We start from the raw sequence: 19,123 nt of genomic DNA on the forward strand, positions 1-19,123 counted from the left end.
TCTTTGTGTTCTATTACGTGGACAAGGGTGCAACTGTCGTAATAATAATAGTGCAGTGCCGCCAGTTGGTTCAAGAATGGAAGGGGATATGGCTGGGTGTTATGACAGTTTTACAAAAGCAACTGGGTAAGGAATGAGGTATGTGAGACATGTTTCCATCAAGCTGTGATCAGTGGTTCATAATAGATAATGAAATGCGCTCCACGATATTTCCACGACGGTTCGATATTCAACATGGGATACTTGGTCCACTACTTTTTGGCCGGTTGGTTGCTGGAGAGAGACACACAGGTGCTGTCTCGATAACCCTGTGACTACGTCGCATCTCCATCCTCCGAGTACCTTGATGGTACAGAAGAAAATTATCTGTATTTCTCGCCCCCGTGGTTTCAGCACTTTTTGAGCGGTCGCTGTTAGGCAGGACAGTCGACGTAATTGGTAGATATAGTAGCACGTTTCGAAGTGTAGGAGGTTTATCTGGGCTGCTTCCCTACATCGCTGCTCCTCTGGCGTCTTCAGGAAAAGAGCCCACCGAAAAGACCTAGCAAGTGACAAAGGAAGGATGAAAAATAGCGAGGAAATGCGTTTAAAAGACAGACGAATAGATAACATCAAACACCTTTATATGAGGCATTAAGCCGAGCTGGAAATTACATTGAAAGACCGTGTACTTGGTCGTTTTTACATCTGCACTGAGTGCACAATGCACATGCACATTCTACTGCATTATGTCTTCTGCATGCCATCGCGCATGGTGTGTCTTGAGCGGTTAAATATGAATTCATTTTTGTAAAATTCAACTTCTTGCTAAAAATATCATGATTTCGATACACCACAAGATGAAGGTGTCGAAACGACTTGGAGTAGCCGACACTTCGAAATCAGACACCCACCTGGCCTAGGCGATGTAAAAAGGAGGCATGAACAGTGAACACAGGCATGTCACGGAAGGCGAGATCCAGGACCGTAACAGCACTTCGTCAGCCCCCCTCAAACGTGGGTCTTGGGCCCCCCAGAGGGTGATATCTCAAACTTCTGGGGGGGCTCCGCCCCTATACCCCCATCGTTAGTCGTTTTGCCGCAACTTTTCACCGACGTTTATTGTAGCCTACTTTCTAGTGGGGCGCGTTGCATCGCCTAAACGTGTGTAGCGCCAAAAATTTCTACAATTCATGATTGAATCGGTCAATATGTTCCGTAATTGCTTATATGATATATGTTGCTATTAATTTTTTTTATCCTCCCAGATCACGTAACCAGATTTCCCGGTAGACCTGCATGAAGGGTCTTGGAAACTGTAGGGTCCGTAAATAGTAATTAAATATATTCGGGCGATAAAATAACTTCATTACATGATGTTTGTTTCGTGATCTCCTGTCTGAGTGTTTGCTATGTTAAAAGATATCGAAATCGCCCAAACGTACTAAACTAAAAGACGCACACGGTGTTTTATTGGTATTTCCTCACGGCCGTTTAGAATGCCAGTTCCGCAGTCCGCTCATTCCGCCGTTTCGAGTTGCCCGCTAAGAAAGGGTTATCACTACATCCGAAAGATCAATATCGTACGCTGTTTCATCGGGCATTAGGCCTAGGTGGATGTTTTATTGGAAGACTGTATTTATTCGTTTTGACATCCTCCTTGCTGTTTACAAGAACTAGGTTACATCGCATTGTCTTATATCCCGTTGTACATTTCGCGTCTTAGGCAGATAAAAATAATAATACCGCCCCTGCCCCTGGTCAACAACGGCGCTATCCCTGGATGTAGCTATGTGAATAATCTGCGTGACGATCAATCATGTAAAAGGTCCTTGTTCACGCAGTACGAAGACCAGAGTTGTTACGGAATGAAGCAGCAAGCCGCAATGGCCAGCCTCCTATTCTTTCTATCAGGGATCCCTCAAATGGGGATCGTATCAATACGTTGCTCCATAAAGAGACGTAAGTAAGGAATATGATATCATTCAGCTCAAAACCAGAAAGCAATTCAAAGTGGGAGCTCTGCCTAAGCTAAATTTGCCTGAAAGATGTAGCACATAAATAAATCAGTCAATCAGTTTTATTTTCATCATTTCAAAACGTCACAAGACTGCGATACAATGAAAAGATAGGAAGATGTTGAAACAAATTCATATAGAAGGAAAGGAAGATCCCTTTACCAAGAAAAGAGTTTCCTGTGACAATGAGGCACAAAAATATTCCTGATTGGGATCCTCCCTGAATCGAAATCCGTCAAATACTCGTTAGGTGTCACTATGGAGTTGAGTACAAATATTTTTGTTTTGATTATGAAGTCCACTCACTCCACTGCACTATTTCAATATTTCAAACCAAGTGGCCGCGCTGTATAGGTGGTGTCTAGACTTGACTTGAATGGAAAGAAAGACAGCCTCTAGTATTTTACAGGAGAGATACCATCATTTGCAATCCATACATTTACTGATATTACAACACGGCAGCGTTGGGAACTTAGAGTCATCGCAAATTTAGACTTCAAGTCATGCCATTTCATCGTGAAGTTATCTTTGCTGTTGAAATTAATTGATCTGTTCTATTTCTTGTAATGCAATTTTCAGGTAGCACATTCGCTAAATAGAGCGTGTTGTCACTTTACAAATATAAACTCGTAATGATTCCATTAGAAGCGTCACTGTGCATTTTACTGTGCATAACGGTTCCGAATGTTTTGGCTTCCGATCCTCCCTTCACTTGCCAAGATGTTGTGGAGTCTGCGCAACCTCCTGTGGTCAACTCTTCGGTGTACAGCTACAAGGCAACGATTAGTGTGATAAGTAAGTTTGATTGCATTGTTAGAAACCGATCTTTTGTGTGAATTCCTGCATTCGCTATCAATGATGATGAATGATTATATTATGCTGGAGTATGTATATAAGCTGTGCAGTTTCACAAGGATATTATAAACAATTTGAAGTAGAAGAGGCAGTAGTTTGTGTAAATAGACTTGCTGAGGTCAATAATTGAATGATATGTCACAGATGATGTCAGCAGTTTGGCCAGTGTCGACGTCGAAGTTTCAGCATGACTCTGCATTAGTGCAGACCAAAGGTGGTCGAAGTAGCCTTCATTGGTACTCGAGTATAGAAGTAAAAGTAATACCATGAATTTCTGCTCAATTACTACTGTAAACAGCAATTTTCAAGACTTACTAAAACTGTTTCAAATACCTGATTGGATTGCTGGCCTTTTTGCCTGATATATCAGGTGAGCAAGTTGAAGTGATTTAATGAAAAATAATTAAAAAATAAAATATAGTGTGAGCACATGACACCGATTCCATACAGGTTCAAATAAAAGTCGAAAGTAGGCTATGATTTGAGTACTTTCGAAAAGTTGATTTGGTCAATAAGGTGTCGCATACTTACACTACTAATCAATTGAAGGTGGCGAATTTAAAGATGCATCATCACGGATAATCCAAAAGACTTATGATAATGAAGATAGGTTCAAGTGTCGAAGAAATATTCAGTTCTCATGATAGAGAGAGAGAGAGATATGGTATTCTTTTTCGCCTGCACCATCGAGATGCTTTGACGACGGAGTTGCGATACGGCCCCATGAGGTCATCTAGTCTGCGCCCCCGTTTTTTCTCCTCCACGCTATCCGTGATTGCTGAGCGCCTAGCAGGAGAGCTGCGGATACCAATTTTCGAGTCTTTGGTATGACCCGGCCGGGGATCGAACCCACGACCTACCGCTCGTGAAGCCGGACGCATAACCATTACACTATCTCGCTTGGTAGGCCTACAGGCGCTATAGCATGGATGGTAGGTGCAAGACTTGAAGAGCCTTACAAGGCTATGCCTGCACCTTCCTTATCCATCGGCATATGCACATCATACACTCGTGGTATATATCATGGGTCAGTGTATATTCCGCTAAAACATCAGGACAAAAATATGATATGTTCTATTTCTTTCACTCGTTTGCCATGTCAATTTCACTCATAAAAGGGTGGTGAACCTACTTTCTGCTTAACAAAATCCAAAAAGTTGAAAAGTAAGTACTTTCTCCTTACCAACTGTCAAGTAGAAGATGAGGTAGGCAAAAACATCCACTTTAGTACGGACTACGTAGCACCATTAAGCAGAAGTGTACTTCGGTGCTCTCAACGAAACGGTAGTAGCCTACTTCGTTATGGACCACTTCTGTTGCTGACAGGAAACCGTTATGGCCCTGCAATGTGGAGTCTCAAGCTCATTTTCATGCTAAATAATCACTACTACCTGTCAATTGTGATAATTTGCGTCACAACAGTCACAAAACTATCGCTGCACCATTGATACAGTCCATGCATCGTATCTTTGTAGAAATTGAAATCTCACAGGTAGAGACAATCTGCTTTGGCGTTGTGTTGAATGTAAATTATATCCACCCCAACTTTCAGGTAAAAATCTGACTGTCGATGCGTACGAGACGTATGACATGGATAGAGGTATCATCAACATGGTCGTACATTTTCCTGATAATGATTCCGACACGAGTCCCTGGAAGACTGAATGGATACAATACGATTACAATCACAATCAAAGCCTCACCATTGACAGTAAGTTCCTCTGATCAATTTCACATACCGGTATCAATATGTCATTTGTTTGTTATTGGTGGCATGGTATTGTCTTCCTTTTACAAGTTTAAACGATGAGTTTTATTTTGCAGTGGACTCAAAAAAGTGCGATGTCGATGACTTGGTCGATCGGGAACCCGTCAGTATTTTCGGACTTGGCGTCGAAAATGGATTTAAAGATATCAAGTTTCCGTTCTATTGGACGGGAGACTACAACTACACTCTGGAAAATGTAAGCCCAGGTCTACATATCATAAAATGTTTAAGCAGTATTTTGACTGCATAGCAAAATGAATGTAATGTAGCCTCCATTGTATAAATATCATAACCTTCATGACAACAAGTCATGTTGGGAATCGAATCCCTGTATAATATTGTCCTTGATATCATGTTAAATGACTGCTACTTGTGTTTGCTAATGAATCCGCATTTCCAGGGAACATACCTCGTCAACGGCGTACCAGGCGACAAGTATTCCACCTGTCTCCTTTTCAACAACAGCCACATCAAGTACGACGTGTTTTTGGTGTTTTCGGTGGACGAGTGGAACAACAAAGCCGGCAGCAATGTCCCGTTGAAGCTTGTACTCAAAGTAAGTACCGCTATGCCAGTGTTACATGTGTAGCTTTCAGCATTCATAGTATTGGTAAGTATCGAACGCCTTGAGGCATTGTTACAGCGATCCGAAGTCATTGTAAACACCTATGTGAAGCAGTTTTGAGTAAAAAACATTTCTTAATAGAATTCAGCATCAATTTTGCATTTAAATTCATACACAATCACTTGCCTATCTTGAACTATATTACCGTACACAAATATCAGTATTTTAGCAAGTAATTTATATTATTATAACCTAGTATTCCAGCCGAGTGACCGCCATTCCTCAAATTATAATGTAGAGCGAATACATTGGTAGGATTATGAACTGTATTAACATGTATTCTGTATCAACTAGTAACTGCCAAAGTGTCACATTTTTAGTCTCATCTTTCAAGGCCCATAAAAACCGACTTGCATATTGTTTGTGATATATTGAAGGCTCATTATGATAACTATCTCAAACATTGGTAATGGTAGTGTGAAGCACTGAGCTTGAGCACTTGTACTAGCATATCAATCAATCGGCTAGTAGGTGTTGCGATCATGTAGGTCTGCTGTAGCCTACTGTTAGTGATAGTACTGATAGGATGTGCTTGTATTGCAATTCACTATTCTATTGTACGTAGACTGACACTGTATGATGGGATGATCAGTATCCCCAATGATTTCTGCTACATATTGATATAAAATATTAATATTGATCCGTGTTTTCTCAGTTCATGAACGTGTGTCGCAAAACAACCTTCTAGCTCAGTGAAATCATTAAATAGCAAATCGTGTAGTCGTGTAGTGACCGTCAATCAATTTGCATACGGTAATATACTTATATTGTGCCATAGTCTATTGACAAAAGAATATGGATGCTTACAAAGGTGTTTTGTCATTACACGAAGGTATTACATCAAACTATCAACACCTATCATTTAGTAATATGTGATTTTCTGCTAGTTTTGACAGAAATTACAGATATTGATCACTGCGTTAGTCCTTAAGAAATGCATCTCGAAATAGCAAATCATGTCTGACACTGACAGAATGATTTGCGTCGGGCGAAAGGAATGAACAGCGGGCAATGATTCAGAATGTCCATGTCAACCGTAATTAACACTGCTGCCAATCTGCCCTATCATATCCGGCAAATTCTGAGACACATATAACGGCGCATAATGTACAGATAATAATTGACCAGTGCGTAATCATTTCACTACCAAGAGAGTAACTGCATCTTCTTGGTACTGAGAAAAACGAGAAACACTTGCTGGCTTGAAACGGGACTCTGTCGAATCCAGACAGAAGTTTCCTGTCTCCCTGAAGGGAAGCGAAATAGGTTTGAATTCATTTGACTCATAATTTTTTGATGTGATAGGTGAAACAGTATCCTCAATTCCCCATTGAAGTAGTGCGCGCAATCCGTGGTAAGCACTGAAACGGGCACTGATTTTGAATCTACATTATCGCCATATCCCTACTTGCTGTATCCGGAGTAATGAGCGTTTATACTTTTTTCTGGCTGCTCAAGTGAACCACCTCGATACGTAATAGGCTACTTGATGTGGTTTTGATTTTAGCCTACTACGATTTCAATTTTTTAATCAATTCTTATTTGAAGCCAAATATCTTGAGTGTAAATACGAGCTTGTTAGAATTATCTTCATGGTCACGTAATGCAAGGTAGCGTTATAAAATCAATTGTACATGAACCATCAAAACTCTTTGGAAAATGAGTGAGTAATTGCCCGTTTTCGGGATAAAGGTAGTTCTAGCTCCATGTAAAACAGTCACACCTCAAAAAAGATGGTTATGATGTACATGTGATATCAGTTAACATGTGAGGTTTAGTTTATGCTGGAAGTTCAGCGTTGATCACAAATACATTGCACATTAATCACCGACTAACAATCTAGTCAATTGACGATCAACTAGCTTTTAGATTGTTATAGTCCTAGTTACGGATTTCGGAAAGAGTTCTAGCTGCGCATTTTAAAAATAATTTAGTTGTGGAACAACTTGTCGTAGTGATGCTGGTGTTCTATTGTGTGAAGTTTTTGCCTGCCGTTGCAAGCTCAGAGTCATCACTTTAAACAGAATCTTAGTCAGGGGGTGGGTTTTGTGGTCGTAACCCGTATCGATTTCCAACACGAAACCCCATCCTTTTAAAATGCCGTTTCTATCTCCAATATTTCTTAGCTCATTTGCAATTACATTATTTGTATCGTCAGTTACTAGTTAGTGTGTTGTGGTTAGTCAAAGGTACCGTAGTTAGGTCTAGTTCTAGTTCTAGTGGCGAATTTTGAAAAATGAGTATTTTTTACAAGTTTGATAGCTTGCCAATTTGAGTGTAAACTAATTGTTTGTTGAGCAACTAACCGAGCATTTGCTCATGACCATGATGGTGTGTCCGCGAGTACTCTTGTCCCAGTTGGTACATGTCCTTCGCAGGTGAATCGTACAGAAGACGGAAGCACTTTTGACTTTGATGAGTATGTGTACACTTTCACGTCTTATCGACACGACAACAAGGGCGGATGGAACCCAGGCTCGAGAAATCCTCTGTGGAATGTCAAATGTGAAGGTAGGTGGTAAAAAGGGAGGACTATAAATTAGGACCTCGGTATATTCCAGTACCGTATTGTCATGACTTGAGTCATGACTCAAGATTCGAGTCACGATTTCTGATGACTCGACTTGACTCGAGTCATTTTCTCAAAATACGGAAATGACTCGACTCGAGTTAATCTGTGTATTGACTCGACGTGGACTCTAACCAAGTCATATGACCTGAGACTCAGACTCAGACGGCCGAGACCGATATTTCATTGTAATTTCTACGAACAGTAAAGTGACCACACTATTGGGATTTCGTCTATTGGTACTGGCACTTTAAAATACGACCAGAAACTGCTAAAAATGAGGAAATGAGTATAATATAAATGCGGACCGTTCGATATCACCAAACAGAGTTATGATAGTGGGTTAAACAAGACCTTAACCGAAAACTGAGCAGTCAACACAATGACTTGGACTCGGACTCGAGTCATAATAACATGACTCTGACTCGACCCTCTGCTCGCTGACTTGGGACTCGGACCTAACTCGGTAGTGAATTGAAAATGTCTCGACTTGACTCGAGTCAAGACTATAATAGTTAGATTGACTTGTGACTCGGAGCTTTGTGACTTGGTTACAACCCTGCTTGTAATCATATCATCTGTTTTGTTAATATTGTCATCCGCTCAAATACACAATGCAATGCAATGAGGATGTTGAAACAGTCAATTCCGGTCTATCCATCAAACGTACGCCTTTGTCTATTGAGTATCAATGCACAATGTAACAGTGTTTGATCCAGATTTTCCAGCTGTCTATCTTTTGAAGTTTCCGGATCTATTCATTCAATTCCTTGCATTCCGGGTCTGGCTTTTTTTTGTTAAGACACTGTGTCAATGCAGCGTTACTTTGTCTTTGTGTACTTCCTGAGCTTTATTAAAAGTTAGGACCACACATTCGGGATTTGCTGAATAGACTTTTCGGGGATTCTATATTCTGATGAGTGGCATTCTGATCTTGAGTTCAATGCCACCAGTGAAAACTTTGCTTTTCTCCCGGAAATAGTCAACGTGTGTAGGATTGATGTAAAGCAATATTCCCATGAATACATGTTTTCCAACCAGATTCTCAAATGTCTCTTGAGTGAGTCAAGATGGCAATCCTATGATTACATAGATTTGCAAAAGCGAAACTGTATTCCCGCTATTCTGATTCTTTGGCAGCGAGACAGGGGCTTCCCCTTTGTGGAGCGCAGTGCTAGTCACCGATGCTTTGGTGACGGTCTTGGTTTGAATTGTTCATTGTATAGGTAATTGGAACTGTGAATGGCCAATATAATTGCAAATTGTACTGCCTAACACTTTCATGGGGTGAACAGAAAATTTTCAATTTTTAATTATTTATATTTAATTAATAAATAGAAAATTTCTTCTCCTGTAGCAAAGCGGTTACCGGCCGGAATTAAACCAAATTTTGTTTGTAGGCTTTTTATCAAGTAGCCAGTACGATTTGAGAAAAAAAGTCATTTATGAAGAGCCCTAATGGGTATGATATTATTACCAAAATTGAAAACAGGCCATCACCAAACCATCAGCAACCACCACTGTGCTCCACAAAAGGGAAGCCCCTGTCTCGCAGCCAAGGAATAGGAATGGCGAGAATACAGTTGCGCTTTTTTTATTTATGAAATCATAGGATTGCCAACTTGACTCACTCAAGAGACATTTGAGAATTGGGTTGGAAAACATGTACCCATGAATATTGCTTCACATTAATCCTACACAAATTGACTATTTCCGGGATGAAAGCAAATTATTCACTGGTGGCATTGTACTCAAGACAAGAATGCCACTCATCAGAATATAGCAGGGGTGGCCAACCATTTTGCTATTCATGGCCTCATCACTATTAGTCATGTAGCCGACTGCAGCATTTCAGGGCTGCTGCTACACGCAGCCACCTTCAATTCAAGTTCGCAATCGTCATTTTTAACGTTCCTCGATGGCCGATCAGTATTTTTGTCTACGCAGGCAGAAAAGACGCGATACCGTTACCAAAGGCGCCGTCGAACTACGCGCAGACCGAAGAAATGCACGACGCGCAGAATAAGATGATCCACTCGGCTCGAAAGCATTTCAACTTTGACGAGAAAATGGCGCGTGCCGATTTTGTCGCGCCCAAGAACTCGTCCAGATGGCACGCTCCCAATCACCATTTTACTCTGTGAGTAACTTTGTGTTCTTTTAAGCCAGCGTTACTTAACATTTTTAGCGCTTCTACCCCTCTGAGCTTTCATGAACATTCATAACTTGCTTTTTTGTCAAGCGATTCCGATTGGCCGAGTTGAATGTATTGGTGAAATTAACGAATCAAACACAATGATTGAACAACTGTTTTGGTATTTTGCTTGTCATTGAATACATTGCAGTGTTTTTCCAGCTCATAGAAAGTTTTCAGCTGGTCCAAAGCAGATTAGAATTGGAATTGTAGCTAGAGCTACACGTTTTTTCAAATTAAACTAGTATTAGAATTATGGCGACACGCATTTTATTTTCCAAATTACATCAGAATTACTGAAATCGCAAAAACATGATAAAAAATCATTCTCATAAAGATGAGAATGGCAAGTGTCTTGCCGGTTCACACTATACAGTTCCAGCATATTTTTTTGGAAATCAGATTAGAATTTAAATAAGACCATAGAAAAATTTAACAAATTAGATCATAATTAGATTACGGGCATGTTGCCGTAATTACTCTAATTGGACAACCAGAATTATCTCGTCGCTCAAGTCTGGCTGTGAAGCCCTTGTATTGGCGAGGCGTGTGGTATTAGCAAGTGGAACATATTTGTCGGTTTAGGATCCAGGACTTCAAAGCCGGGGTTCAGTACTGGATGAACAGAGAGTCGGGGAATTGCACAATTCAGAATTTGACTTTAAAAAATATGAAGGTTTTGTGGGACGGTCACGTCGAGAACGAGCACGTAAGTATAAATTAGCAGATGCCAAATAATGTGCAGTTCGCGAAACAAGGTACCTTTCCGATTCCGATCTTTGTCTGGGCAGCTCATTGCACGAATAACCTTTAAAGCATGGCTTTCTAGCCTGTTTTACACCATGAGCCCCTTTGCAAATTTTAATAAATCCATGGCTCCCATTTTTTTTCAATCCTTTGCACAAGGTAAGAAACATCATTTTTATTGAAAAAAAAACTGGTCAGTACAGTAGGGGTCTTCAAAAATGACTTCTTTTCTGAAATTGTACTGGCTACTTGATAAAATTGTTAGGTTACCTAATTTAAGCCTACACACCAAATTCGGTTCAATTCCAACCAGTAGTCGCATTGCTACAAGAAAATAAAGTTTCTATTTATTATATAAAAAATAAATAACAAAAAATCTGAAAATTTTCTGTTCACCCCATGAAAGTGTTAGGTTGTCTGTAGAAACGATGTTCACCAAATTTGGTTCAATTTCAACCGGTGGAAGCGGAGTTATTGCCATCGAAAAATTTGGATTTGAATAAAATAGTATTCACGGTGGGCACCACTATAATAAATAATTGAAGAATGGGTGGGTCACTGTAAATACTATTTTATTCATAATCCAAATTTTTCGACGGCAATAACTCCGCTTCCACCGGTTGGAATTGAACCAAATTTGGTGTACATCGTTTCTATAGACAACCTAACGCTTTCACGGGGTCAACAAAAATTTTTAACTTTCTTCTCCTGTAGCAATGTGGCTACTGGTTGGAATTGAACCAAATTTTGTGTGTAGGCTTAAATTAGGTAACCTAACAATTTTATCAAGTAGCCAGTACGAATTGAGAAAAAAATTCATTTTTGAAGACCCCTACTGTACTGCTGTAGTGAAGTCTGAAGTGTATTCAGAGATGATAAATTTAAAAAATATTCTATCTCATATATTTTCATGGCTTCATTCCCAGGTTGGGAGCCCTTGCAGTAAAGGTTGATTTATTTTCAGTAATATTAATCTGCATTGCGACGTTTTACTTCTGCTGCATTGTCTTTTCTGCTCCATCTATTTTATGCAACAGCTTTCAGCTATCTGCCATCTTGCTTTGGCGCAGACTTATGAATTGCGCGAAACTCCCAATCGTGAAGATCTTATTTTTAGCTGATGATGTTGAGCCACGCGAGATATATGGAGGAACGCAATTTCACCTACACCGGAAGACACCGCATGAGAAATATGACAGTCGACTCGTGGACCTCCACCGTACCGGCTAGGGTGCGTCTGTTTGTCATGCTTGTGTTTTTTGTCAGTGACTCAGGGTTGTAATGACTTGAGTCATTTTCTTGCACACGGTAATTGACTCGACTCGACTTGCGTCAATTTGGGTTGAACAGGACTCAAACTCCAATCTGAATCTGACTTGGATTCGGACTTGAGTCAGAACGCTGTGACTCGGACTCGACCCTCTGTAGCCTGACTTGGACTCGGACTTGATTTGGTCGTGAATTGAATAAGACAGAAACCTGACGCGTCTAATTCTCTTCTGACTCGGAACCTTGTGACTTGGTTACAACCCTGGTTTGACCAATTGGTTTCATTTGGTTCCCGTTTTTATATGATCATTTTTTGTCATTTCAAATTAATTGCAGAGGGATGCTGGAAAAAGGGAAGGGAGAGAAAGTTTATTTTCCTAATCACATAAATACAAGAATAGCTTCAGTGTACAATTGTATAGTATATTCATATTGAAATAAATCCGAATATTTTTGGCTGGCACTCGTCAGGGGTAATCGTCAGCAATTAGTAGAGAATTGAAAAGGTCATTGTATACCAACAATTGTATCGCCAAATATGACGCCACTGGCATGAAAATCATAGTAATCGAGGTGAACAGATGTTCTTTTCAACTCTTTGCTAGTTGCTGACGATTACCCCTGACGAGTGTCAGCCGTAAATTTACGGGCTTATATCACGAATATACCATTCAATTGTAACATGAATGTATAAAAACCATTGATATTTTAGATGATAGATTTAACAGTGTATTGTACAGTACATGTGTGCCAGGTTTGTAATGACTCGAGTCATGATTTTCTGGTGACTTGTCTTGACTCGAGTCATTTTCTCAAAATACCGGAAATGACACGACTCCAGTCAATCTGTGTATTGATTCGACTTGGACTCAGGTCATTGCGCATGACTCGAACCTAGTCGTATGACTCGAGACTCAGACGGCCAAAGCCGACGTTTCATTGTAATTTCGAAGAATAGTAAAGTCACCACACTATTAGGATTTCGTCTATTGGTACTGTTACTTGAAAATGCGACCTGAAACTGCTAAAAGCGAGGAAAATTAGTATATTATGAATCCAAACCATTCGAAATCACCAGACAGAGTTATAAAAAGTGGGTTTAACAAGACTTCAACTGGAAAGTGAGCAATCAACACAATGACTTGGACTCGGTGGTGAATTGAAAATGACTCGACTTGACTCCAGTCAAAACTATTAAAGTGAAATTGACTTGTGACTTGGAGTCTTCTGACTTGGTTGCAACCCTGATGTATGCTTAGTTGATGAAACGTAATGTTATTGTGAGACGAAAAACCGGAACTCTGCATTATGTTTTAGTGGAATGACTCGAAAGGGGGACAGGTCAGTGCGGACGAGACAGTTCTGTACACGGCGCCCGACTGGACCAACTGCGAGACGTCGCCTGTTTTAATTGGCGAGATGTATCACATGGTCACAACGGTAATGGTTCCATACTTTCTAAGCAACTATCAGGCTATGAGCGCGTTTGTTACTTCAGAACGGCCCAAACACGACTGTCAGAGATATCATGTTGCATATATCGGGATACTCTACGCAATTCCACAGCGATCACCTGTTTGACGTAAGCCCGTGTTACGGCAGCGACGAAAAAGTCCACATCGTACTGAAATTCCCAGGGAATTATGGGCAGTATATCGAACAACACTCTGGACTGATGACCGGTAAATATAGAGTGCTATTTTTGATGGAAATTTTCAATGTCTAAAGACATTTCCAAAGGAAAAAATACAGAATGGAATTGATTGTATCAGGGTTGTAATGATCGCGTAAGCCTAATGTACTATTTTAAATGGCGCACAAACTCATGTTGGTACAAACTAGGTTGACGTATTTTCATAGAAGCCGACTCCAAGGCACACAATTGAAAGTGTGAACGGGCTCTCCCGATTTACGTGAAATTTGTCGTCTCAATCATTTTTCCCGCCAACAGAATTATACAATTGAATCGTATATTCGTATTGAAATGAACCCGAATATTTTCGGCTGACACCCGTCAGGGGTAATCGTCAGCAACCAGTGGAGAATTGGGAAGAACATTGTATATCAATAATCGTATCACAAAATATGACGTCACCGGCATGAAATTACCAATATATGGAACTTCTGTACCTCCAAGAAGCTCTTTGACAGAATTATCCGACAAAAGCCAATGTCAGAATTCATGGCCTTTGCCTGTTCTGAATCAGCCTTCTGGGGATGAGTAAAGGTCGAGCTTTTATCCAAGCGTGATAAGCGAGTTCTAATGAAGCTAGGAACATGCTGTTTTATGTGTAGAAGTAGAATTGGAATCATATTGGAAGTTTCGTTATGCCGACCATTGCTGTGACCGAACTTTTTTGACATTTTACTTACAGCTGCCATTCGGAAATCAGTCGCGGAAGCAGCTAAAGTGCGACAGCTTCGCGTCGCTTCCTGGTCGGCGATGGACACGGCGGCAGACAATGGAAATGCAGACGCCGACAACAGTCTCTTTGTCTCTACTTCGATAACGGATCATCCGATGATTCACGGTAATACTCAGTGTTGTAAGGACTCGAGTGACGATTTTCTGATGACTCGACTTGACTTGAGTCATTTTCTCAACATACAGAAATGACTCGACTCGAGTCAATCTGTGTGTTGACTCGACTTGGACTCGAGTCATTGCGCATGACTCGCACCGAGTCATATAACTCGAGATTCAGACGGCCAAGACCGACATTTCATCGTAATTTCGAAAAACAGTAAAGTAACCACCCTATTGGAATTTCGTCTATTGCCACTGTTACTTGAAAATGCGACCAGAAACTGTTAAAAGTGAGGAAAATTAGTATATTATAAATGCTAACCATTCGATATCACCAAACGGAGTTATAAAAGTGGGTTAAACAAGACTTTAACTGGAAACTGCGCACTGAGCAGTCAACACAATGAATCGGACTCGAGTCATAATACCATGACTCGGACTCGACCCTCTGCTCGACGACTTGGACTCGGACTTGACTCGGTGATGAATCGAAAATGACTCGACTTGACTCAAGTCAAAACTCTAAAAGTGAGATTGACTTGTGACTCGGAGCTTTGTGACTTGGTTACAACCCTGGTAAGACTTTATACTGGTATGAGTTGTAACAAGCCGTGACTCTGTGGATTTTAATTAATTAGATTAAATAAATTCTAATAATTAAATTTTAATGAATAATTGAATTTAATTAATTCGAAACGAAGCTGTGTTGCTTCGTATGATATCCACGCCTTGACTTTGATATTGGGTGTTGGGAACCGTCGACTTAGGCTGCCAGTTATGGACACTTACTGTACCTTATACACAGAAAATATTCCTCCAGTCAAAAAATTCTTTGTCAACAAACGGTTTTGCGGCATCTGTACTAGGTGGCACTTACTTTATCGCTTGTGAGTTGCCGAATCATTCCCCGTCATGTCGAGAAGTTGTCATTATCCTCTACTGAGCCACATCCAGCCCGGTATCATTTCATTCATTCGTGTATCTCTTGTAGCTTTTGTGTACCCGCGTGCGTTGTGTTTTGTTCAGCTGTTTTAATTCTCCTTCCAGGTGACACCGGAGAGTACGAACCCAGTATCAACTTGACTACTGCTATGGAAAACTTGAGAAGGAACGTGACTCAAAATCTATTCTACGTCGCGTTCACGCTGCCCAGCGTAAGTGTTGATCGGTAGTGGCTCTGTTCGAAAATTTTCAGCTTTTCGTGATTAGATTTGAGTTGGGAATGCCGAATTCGCAAAAACTGGCGAATTGAATAAAAATTCTGCATCGGACATATTTAAGTTTGACATATATTTTTGCGTCTAAAAACTTCAAAAAACCCGAAGATACTCGTCAAACTTCGCTATCACATGACATAACGCATTTGTCGTTTTTTGTGGTGTCTGTGCCGCATAATTTTGACAAATTACGCTTACTATCTGCAATAGAGGCCCGCAGAAAGTTTCTACCCTGAAAGTGAAATTATTATCGGAAAGTATCGACAGATTTTATGCGCCATAGAGTCATTCCGAGTTTGCCAACCTGAGAAAGAAGGTCATGAAACTAGCCTACTTATTCTGTTCGGGTCTACATAAACATATTCGACCATGGACTTTAGTAAGACAAGGCTGCGTTCCAATAACTCCGGCCAGAGTTCAAAAATCCTGTTGAAAACTTTGATCAACCACAGATGTCTGGTTGACTTTAACAGCTAATGAAGTAAATTAGGGTAAATGATTCATTAAATACTGTTTCGGTCTCTATGCTTTGCACTATTGTTACTATTTGTTCCTTGTATAGGGGATGAATACTTGATTAATATATCGATGTCACCTTTGTATGATGGCGTGTGTGTTTTTGTGTTCAGGGCGATGAAGTGCGCATGACGGCTTACTCGGATTATTTCAAGGAGCGCAAGTCCCTGTATTCGCCCGCGGCGCCCGCCCCGGCTCCAGCCCCCGCCTCGTCAGCGGTCTTCTCCAAAGGCGCCGTGGCGGCTATCAGTATCGGCATGATCGTCTTGGGATTTATTTTGGGAGCTGTGTTCTCCCACTGCAGGAACAAGCGCGGAAACCGTCAGTTCGGTTATTCCATACAGGATTAGAGATTAGGGACGAGATTAGGTGATGATTTTCCCTGTTTTGGTGTGTCTGGGGACTTATTATAGATAACCAACCTGCGGGTGGATGCGAAACAGGTGACCGCACGCACAGAGTTTGACAACCAGCAAATTTTCAGTTTCTTGGAATTTTGTTAGAATCATAGCTATGCACGTGTACGACAAAAATCAAATTCAGTCGATATCGAATCGGGGATCATGCTCATATGCCTACGCACGAGAATGGCAAATATCTGTTCACCAATCTTGGCTTGTTTCACACTGTTCAGTTACACTGGAGTTACCATATTTTGGAAATGGAAAAGAGGACACTTTTTCGACATTTTCAGACTTGGAAATTGTCGAGTAGAATCCGGAAAAATGGTAAATTTTCCCCAATTCGTGGTTGGCTGCCTAAAAAAGGTCAACTCTCCGGCTCCACACTAGAAATGCAGTTTTTGTTCCACACTTTACGTTGGTTGACTAAGAAAAAAAAGGTCACTTTAGTTCGAACCACGAATTTCCTATTTAGCGTCATTTATGCCCCATTTTCAGTCGAATCTGTCCATTATCTTAGATCTAAAAGCTGAAAAAGAAGACAAATCCTAAAGGAGGATGTATGGTAACCCTATCCTTTACAGAGTTGGACGCTTTTTGAAATTAGACAGGAATTTGAATTACAGCTAGGCATTTTTGTCCAAATCAAATTAAAATTACTGAATTCGCGAAAACCTCAAAATTCCATTAATACGTTCAGTACACACCACATGAGAGTTCGTTATCGCAAGCATAAGAATAGCAAATGTCTGTACAACAAGCTCGACTTGTTTTGCACTATACAGCTCTCATGTAGCCCTTTCAGGAAATGCTACTGTCGCACTGATTCCGAAAATGGTTTAATCCCGTCGCCCAATCATACAGTCACGTGTTTCGCATCCATCCGTAGGTTAGTGATATATGCTGTGATTCTGTTTGTGCGTGCGTATCTGCTGTGCGCAACGGGCTTTCTCCTGTTTTACATTCTTTGCATTGTTACGTCAAATATTATCGTCGTTCTGCAGCGCGGTTCGATTAAACCAAGAGAATGAGCCGCATTTTCCGGGTGTTCGTTGAACGTCTCGTGTTTCGTTAATCATACCTTCCGTTGTACTACAAGAAAATTATGTTTCGTACATTTTTGCACTTTATCTTTCCCGGTGACTGGGAAGCCACGCGTGACGAAGTGACTTCCTTTGAAAATCATGCCCACGTTTTGTACATGCTTTTGGTAGTCCTGTGCCCTTGCAGTTGCATTTGTTCCGCCTTTTCGAGATTTGCATTAAAAATTGCCCGCTCTTTATTGTTTTTCGCATGAGCAGCTGATGAAGTCAGGGTGCATTACTGCTAGGTTTCATGCGTATCAGTATTTCAGTTAAGAATCGCGGAACTAGCATTAACACCCTGCTCCGGGGGTGGGCAACCTGCGGCCGTAGAAGGGGATTTGTGCGGCCGTGGACAAGTGCGGCCGATTTGACTGCCGGATTTTTGAAAGATCAATTTATCTTGAATCTTTTTCGCGCGATTCATTGGGACTTCATTTTTCGATTTTAACACAGTAGCACCCTATAGCCTCAGAGGGCAGATGCGAACAGCGGAGGAAAATGATGCACCCAGGCATATCGAAATACCAACTTGGCGTCGTGTGTTCCTCACGAAAGAAATTGGTTTCTGGTACGTTTGGGAGATTCCAATGTCTTACCATTATACCGACAATCCTGATGGGAAGTCACGAAATAACAGCATGCAACCAAGTGGCCTAACTAATAACAATTCGCCCACTTGTATATGCATGATCATTTATAACTTGTCCTAAATTTTCGAAAACACTCCCTCCATCAACTCTACCAGTGAATCTGATCACATGGGCCGAGAAAGGATAAATATTTGATGGTAATATGTGAAACTACTAATATTAATGACGAAAGTCTTTCGTGATTCTGAAAAATTTTCGCGCCAGGCTCGTCCATAAAACCACCCCTAGTAACCATTCATTACATGACCACTAGCGATTATTTCGATACGTATAGTAAGACGATATGAAAAAGTAGATTAGTTCGGAGTTCACCTGAAATGAACAATTGAACATGGATAGTTTAAAACGAGTATTGAGTGTCCATTTAGTTCATTGCGACTATATCCTGGAATGCGGCCGTAGCCTCGTAAGTAGGGCTGGTCAAAATGATTCGAGTACTCGAATCTGAATCGAGTATTAATTTTAATGATTCGAGTCGAGTAGTAAAATACAATTATTTTGAGTACTGAAATCATACGCTCCTCGCCATTGAAAGTTAATTTATCAATGAGAATTATAGTATCGATACCAATTTTCCCTGCTGAAGCCTTGAAACAGTGATTGACCGTATTGTAGCATATAAAACATATAGTAGCCTACTAAGCTACGAATGTGACTGGAAATTGCACATTTCCGATGTCATGATCATCCAACAACATTGCCA

General features: G+C 40.7%; 1 protein-coding gene across 2 annotated transcripts; it reads left to right on the forward strand.

Moving 5' to 3' along the window:
• The first annotated feature begins 2,553 nt into the window (after positions 1–2,553).
• On the forward strand, positions 2,554–17,967 carry LOC145437537 (uncharacterized). 2 transcript variants are annotated; one of them, XM_080314799.1, is made up of 13 exons: positions 2,554–2,792; positions 4,405–4,563; positions 4,677–4,816; positions 5,021–5,176; positions 7,624–7,760; positions 9,766–9,954; positions 10,594–10,717; positions 11,873–11,986; positions 13,342–13,464; positions 13,523–13,706; positions 14,400–14,555; positions 15,599–15,705; positions 16,398–17,967. In XM_080314799.1, the coding sequence occupies exons 1-13, from the start codon at positions 2,630–2,632 to the stop codon at positions 16,632–16,634; spliced, it is 1,989 nt and encodes a 662-aa protein (XP_080170925.1). In that variant the 5' UTR covers positions 2,554–2,629; the 3' UTR covers positions 16,635–17,967. The 2 variants fall into 2 exon arrangements, with proteins under 2 accessions (XP_080170925.1, XP_080170924.1); XM_080314798.1 differs by having other exon boundaries at positions 7,624–7,756; positions 9,762–9,954.
• Positions 17,968–19,123: the final 1,156 nt, after the last annotated feature.

Source organism: Botryllus schlosseri, chromosome 4 (assembly GCF_051294905.1).
Source record: "Botryllus schlosseri isolate E-star chromosome 4, Bs_hap1, whole genome shotgun sequence".
Lineage (NCBI taxonomy): Eukaryota > Metazoa > Chordata > Ascidiacea > Stolidobranchia > Styelidae > Botryllus > Botryllus schlosseri.

What these genes read in the sequence shown, in the direction of transcription:
- LOC145437537 (XM_080314799.1), top strand. Translation starts at nt 2,630, where the DNA reads ATGATTCCATTAGAAGCGTCACTGTGCATTTTACTGTGCATAACGGTT. An exon ending in GTCACGTCGAGAACGAGCAC is followed by an intron (nt 10,718 to 11,872) that starts GTAAGTATAAAT and finishes TCTTATTTTTAG; the next exon opens with CTGATGATGTTGAGCCACGC. An exon ending in TGTATCACATGGTCACAACG is followed by an intron (nt 13,465 to 13,522) that starts GTAATGGTTCCA and finishes TTGTTACTTCAG; the next exon opens with AACGGCCCAAACACGACTGT.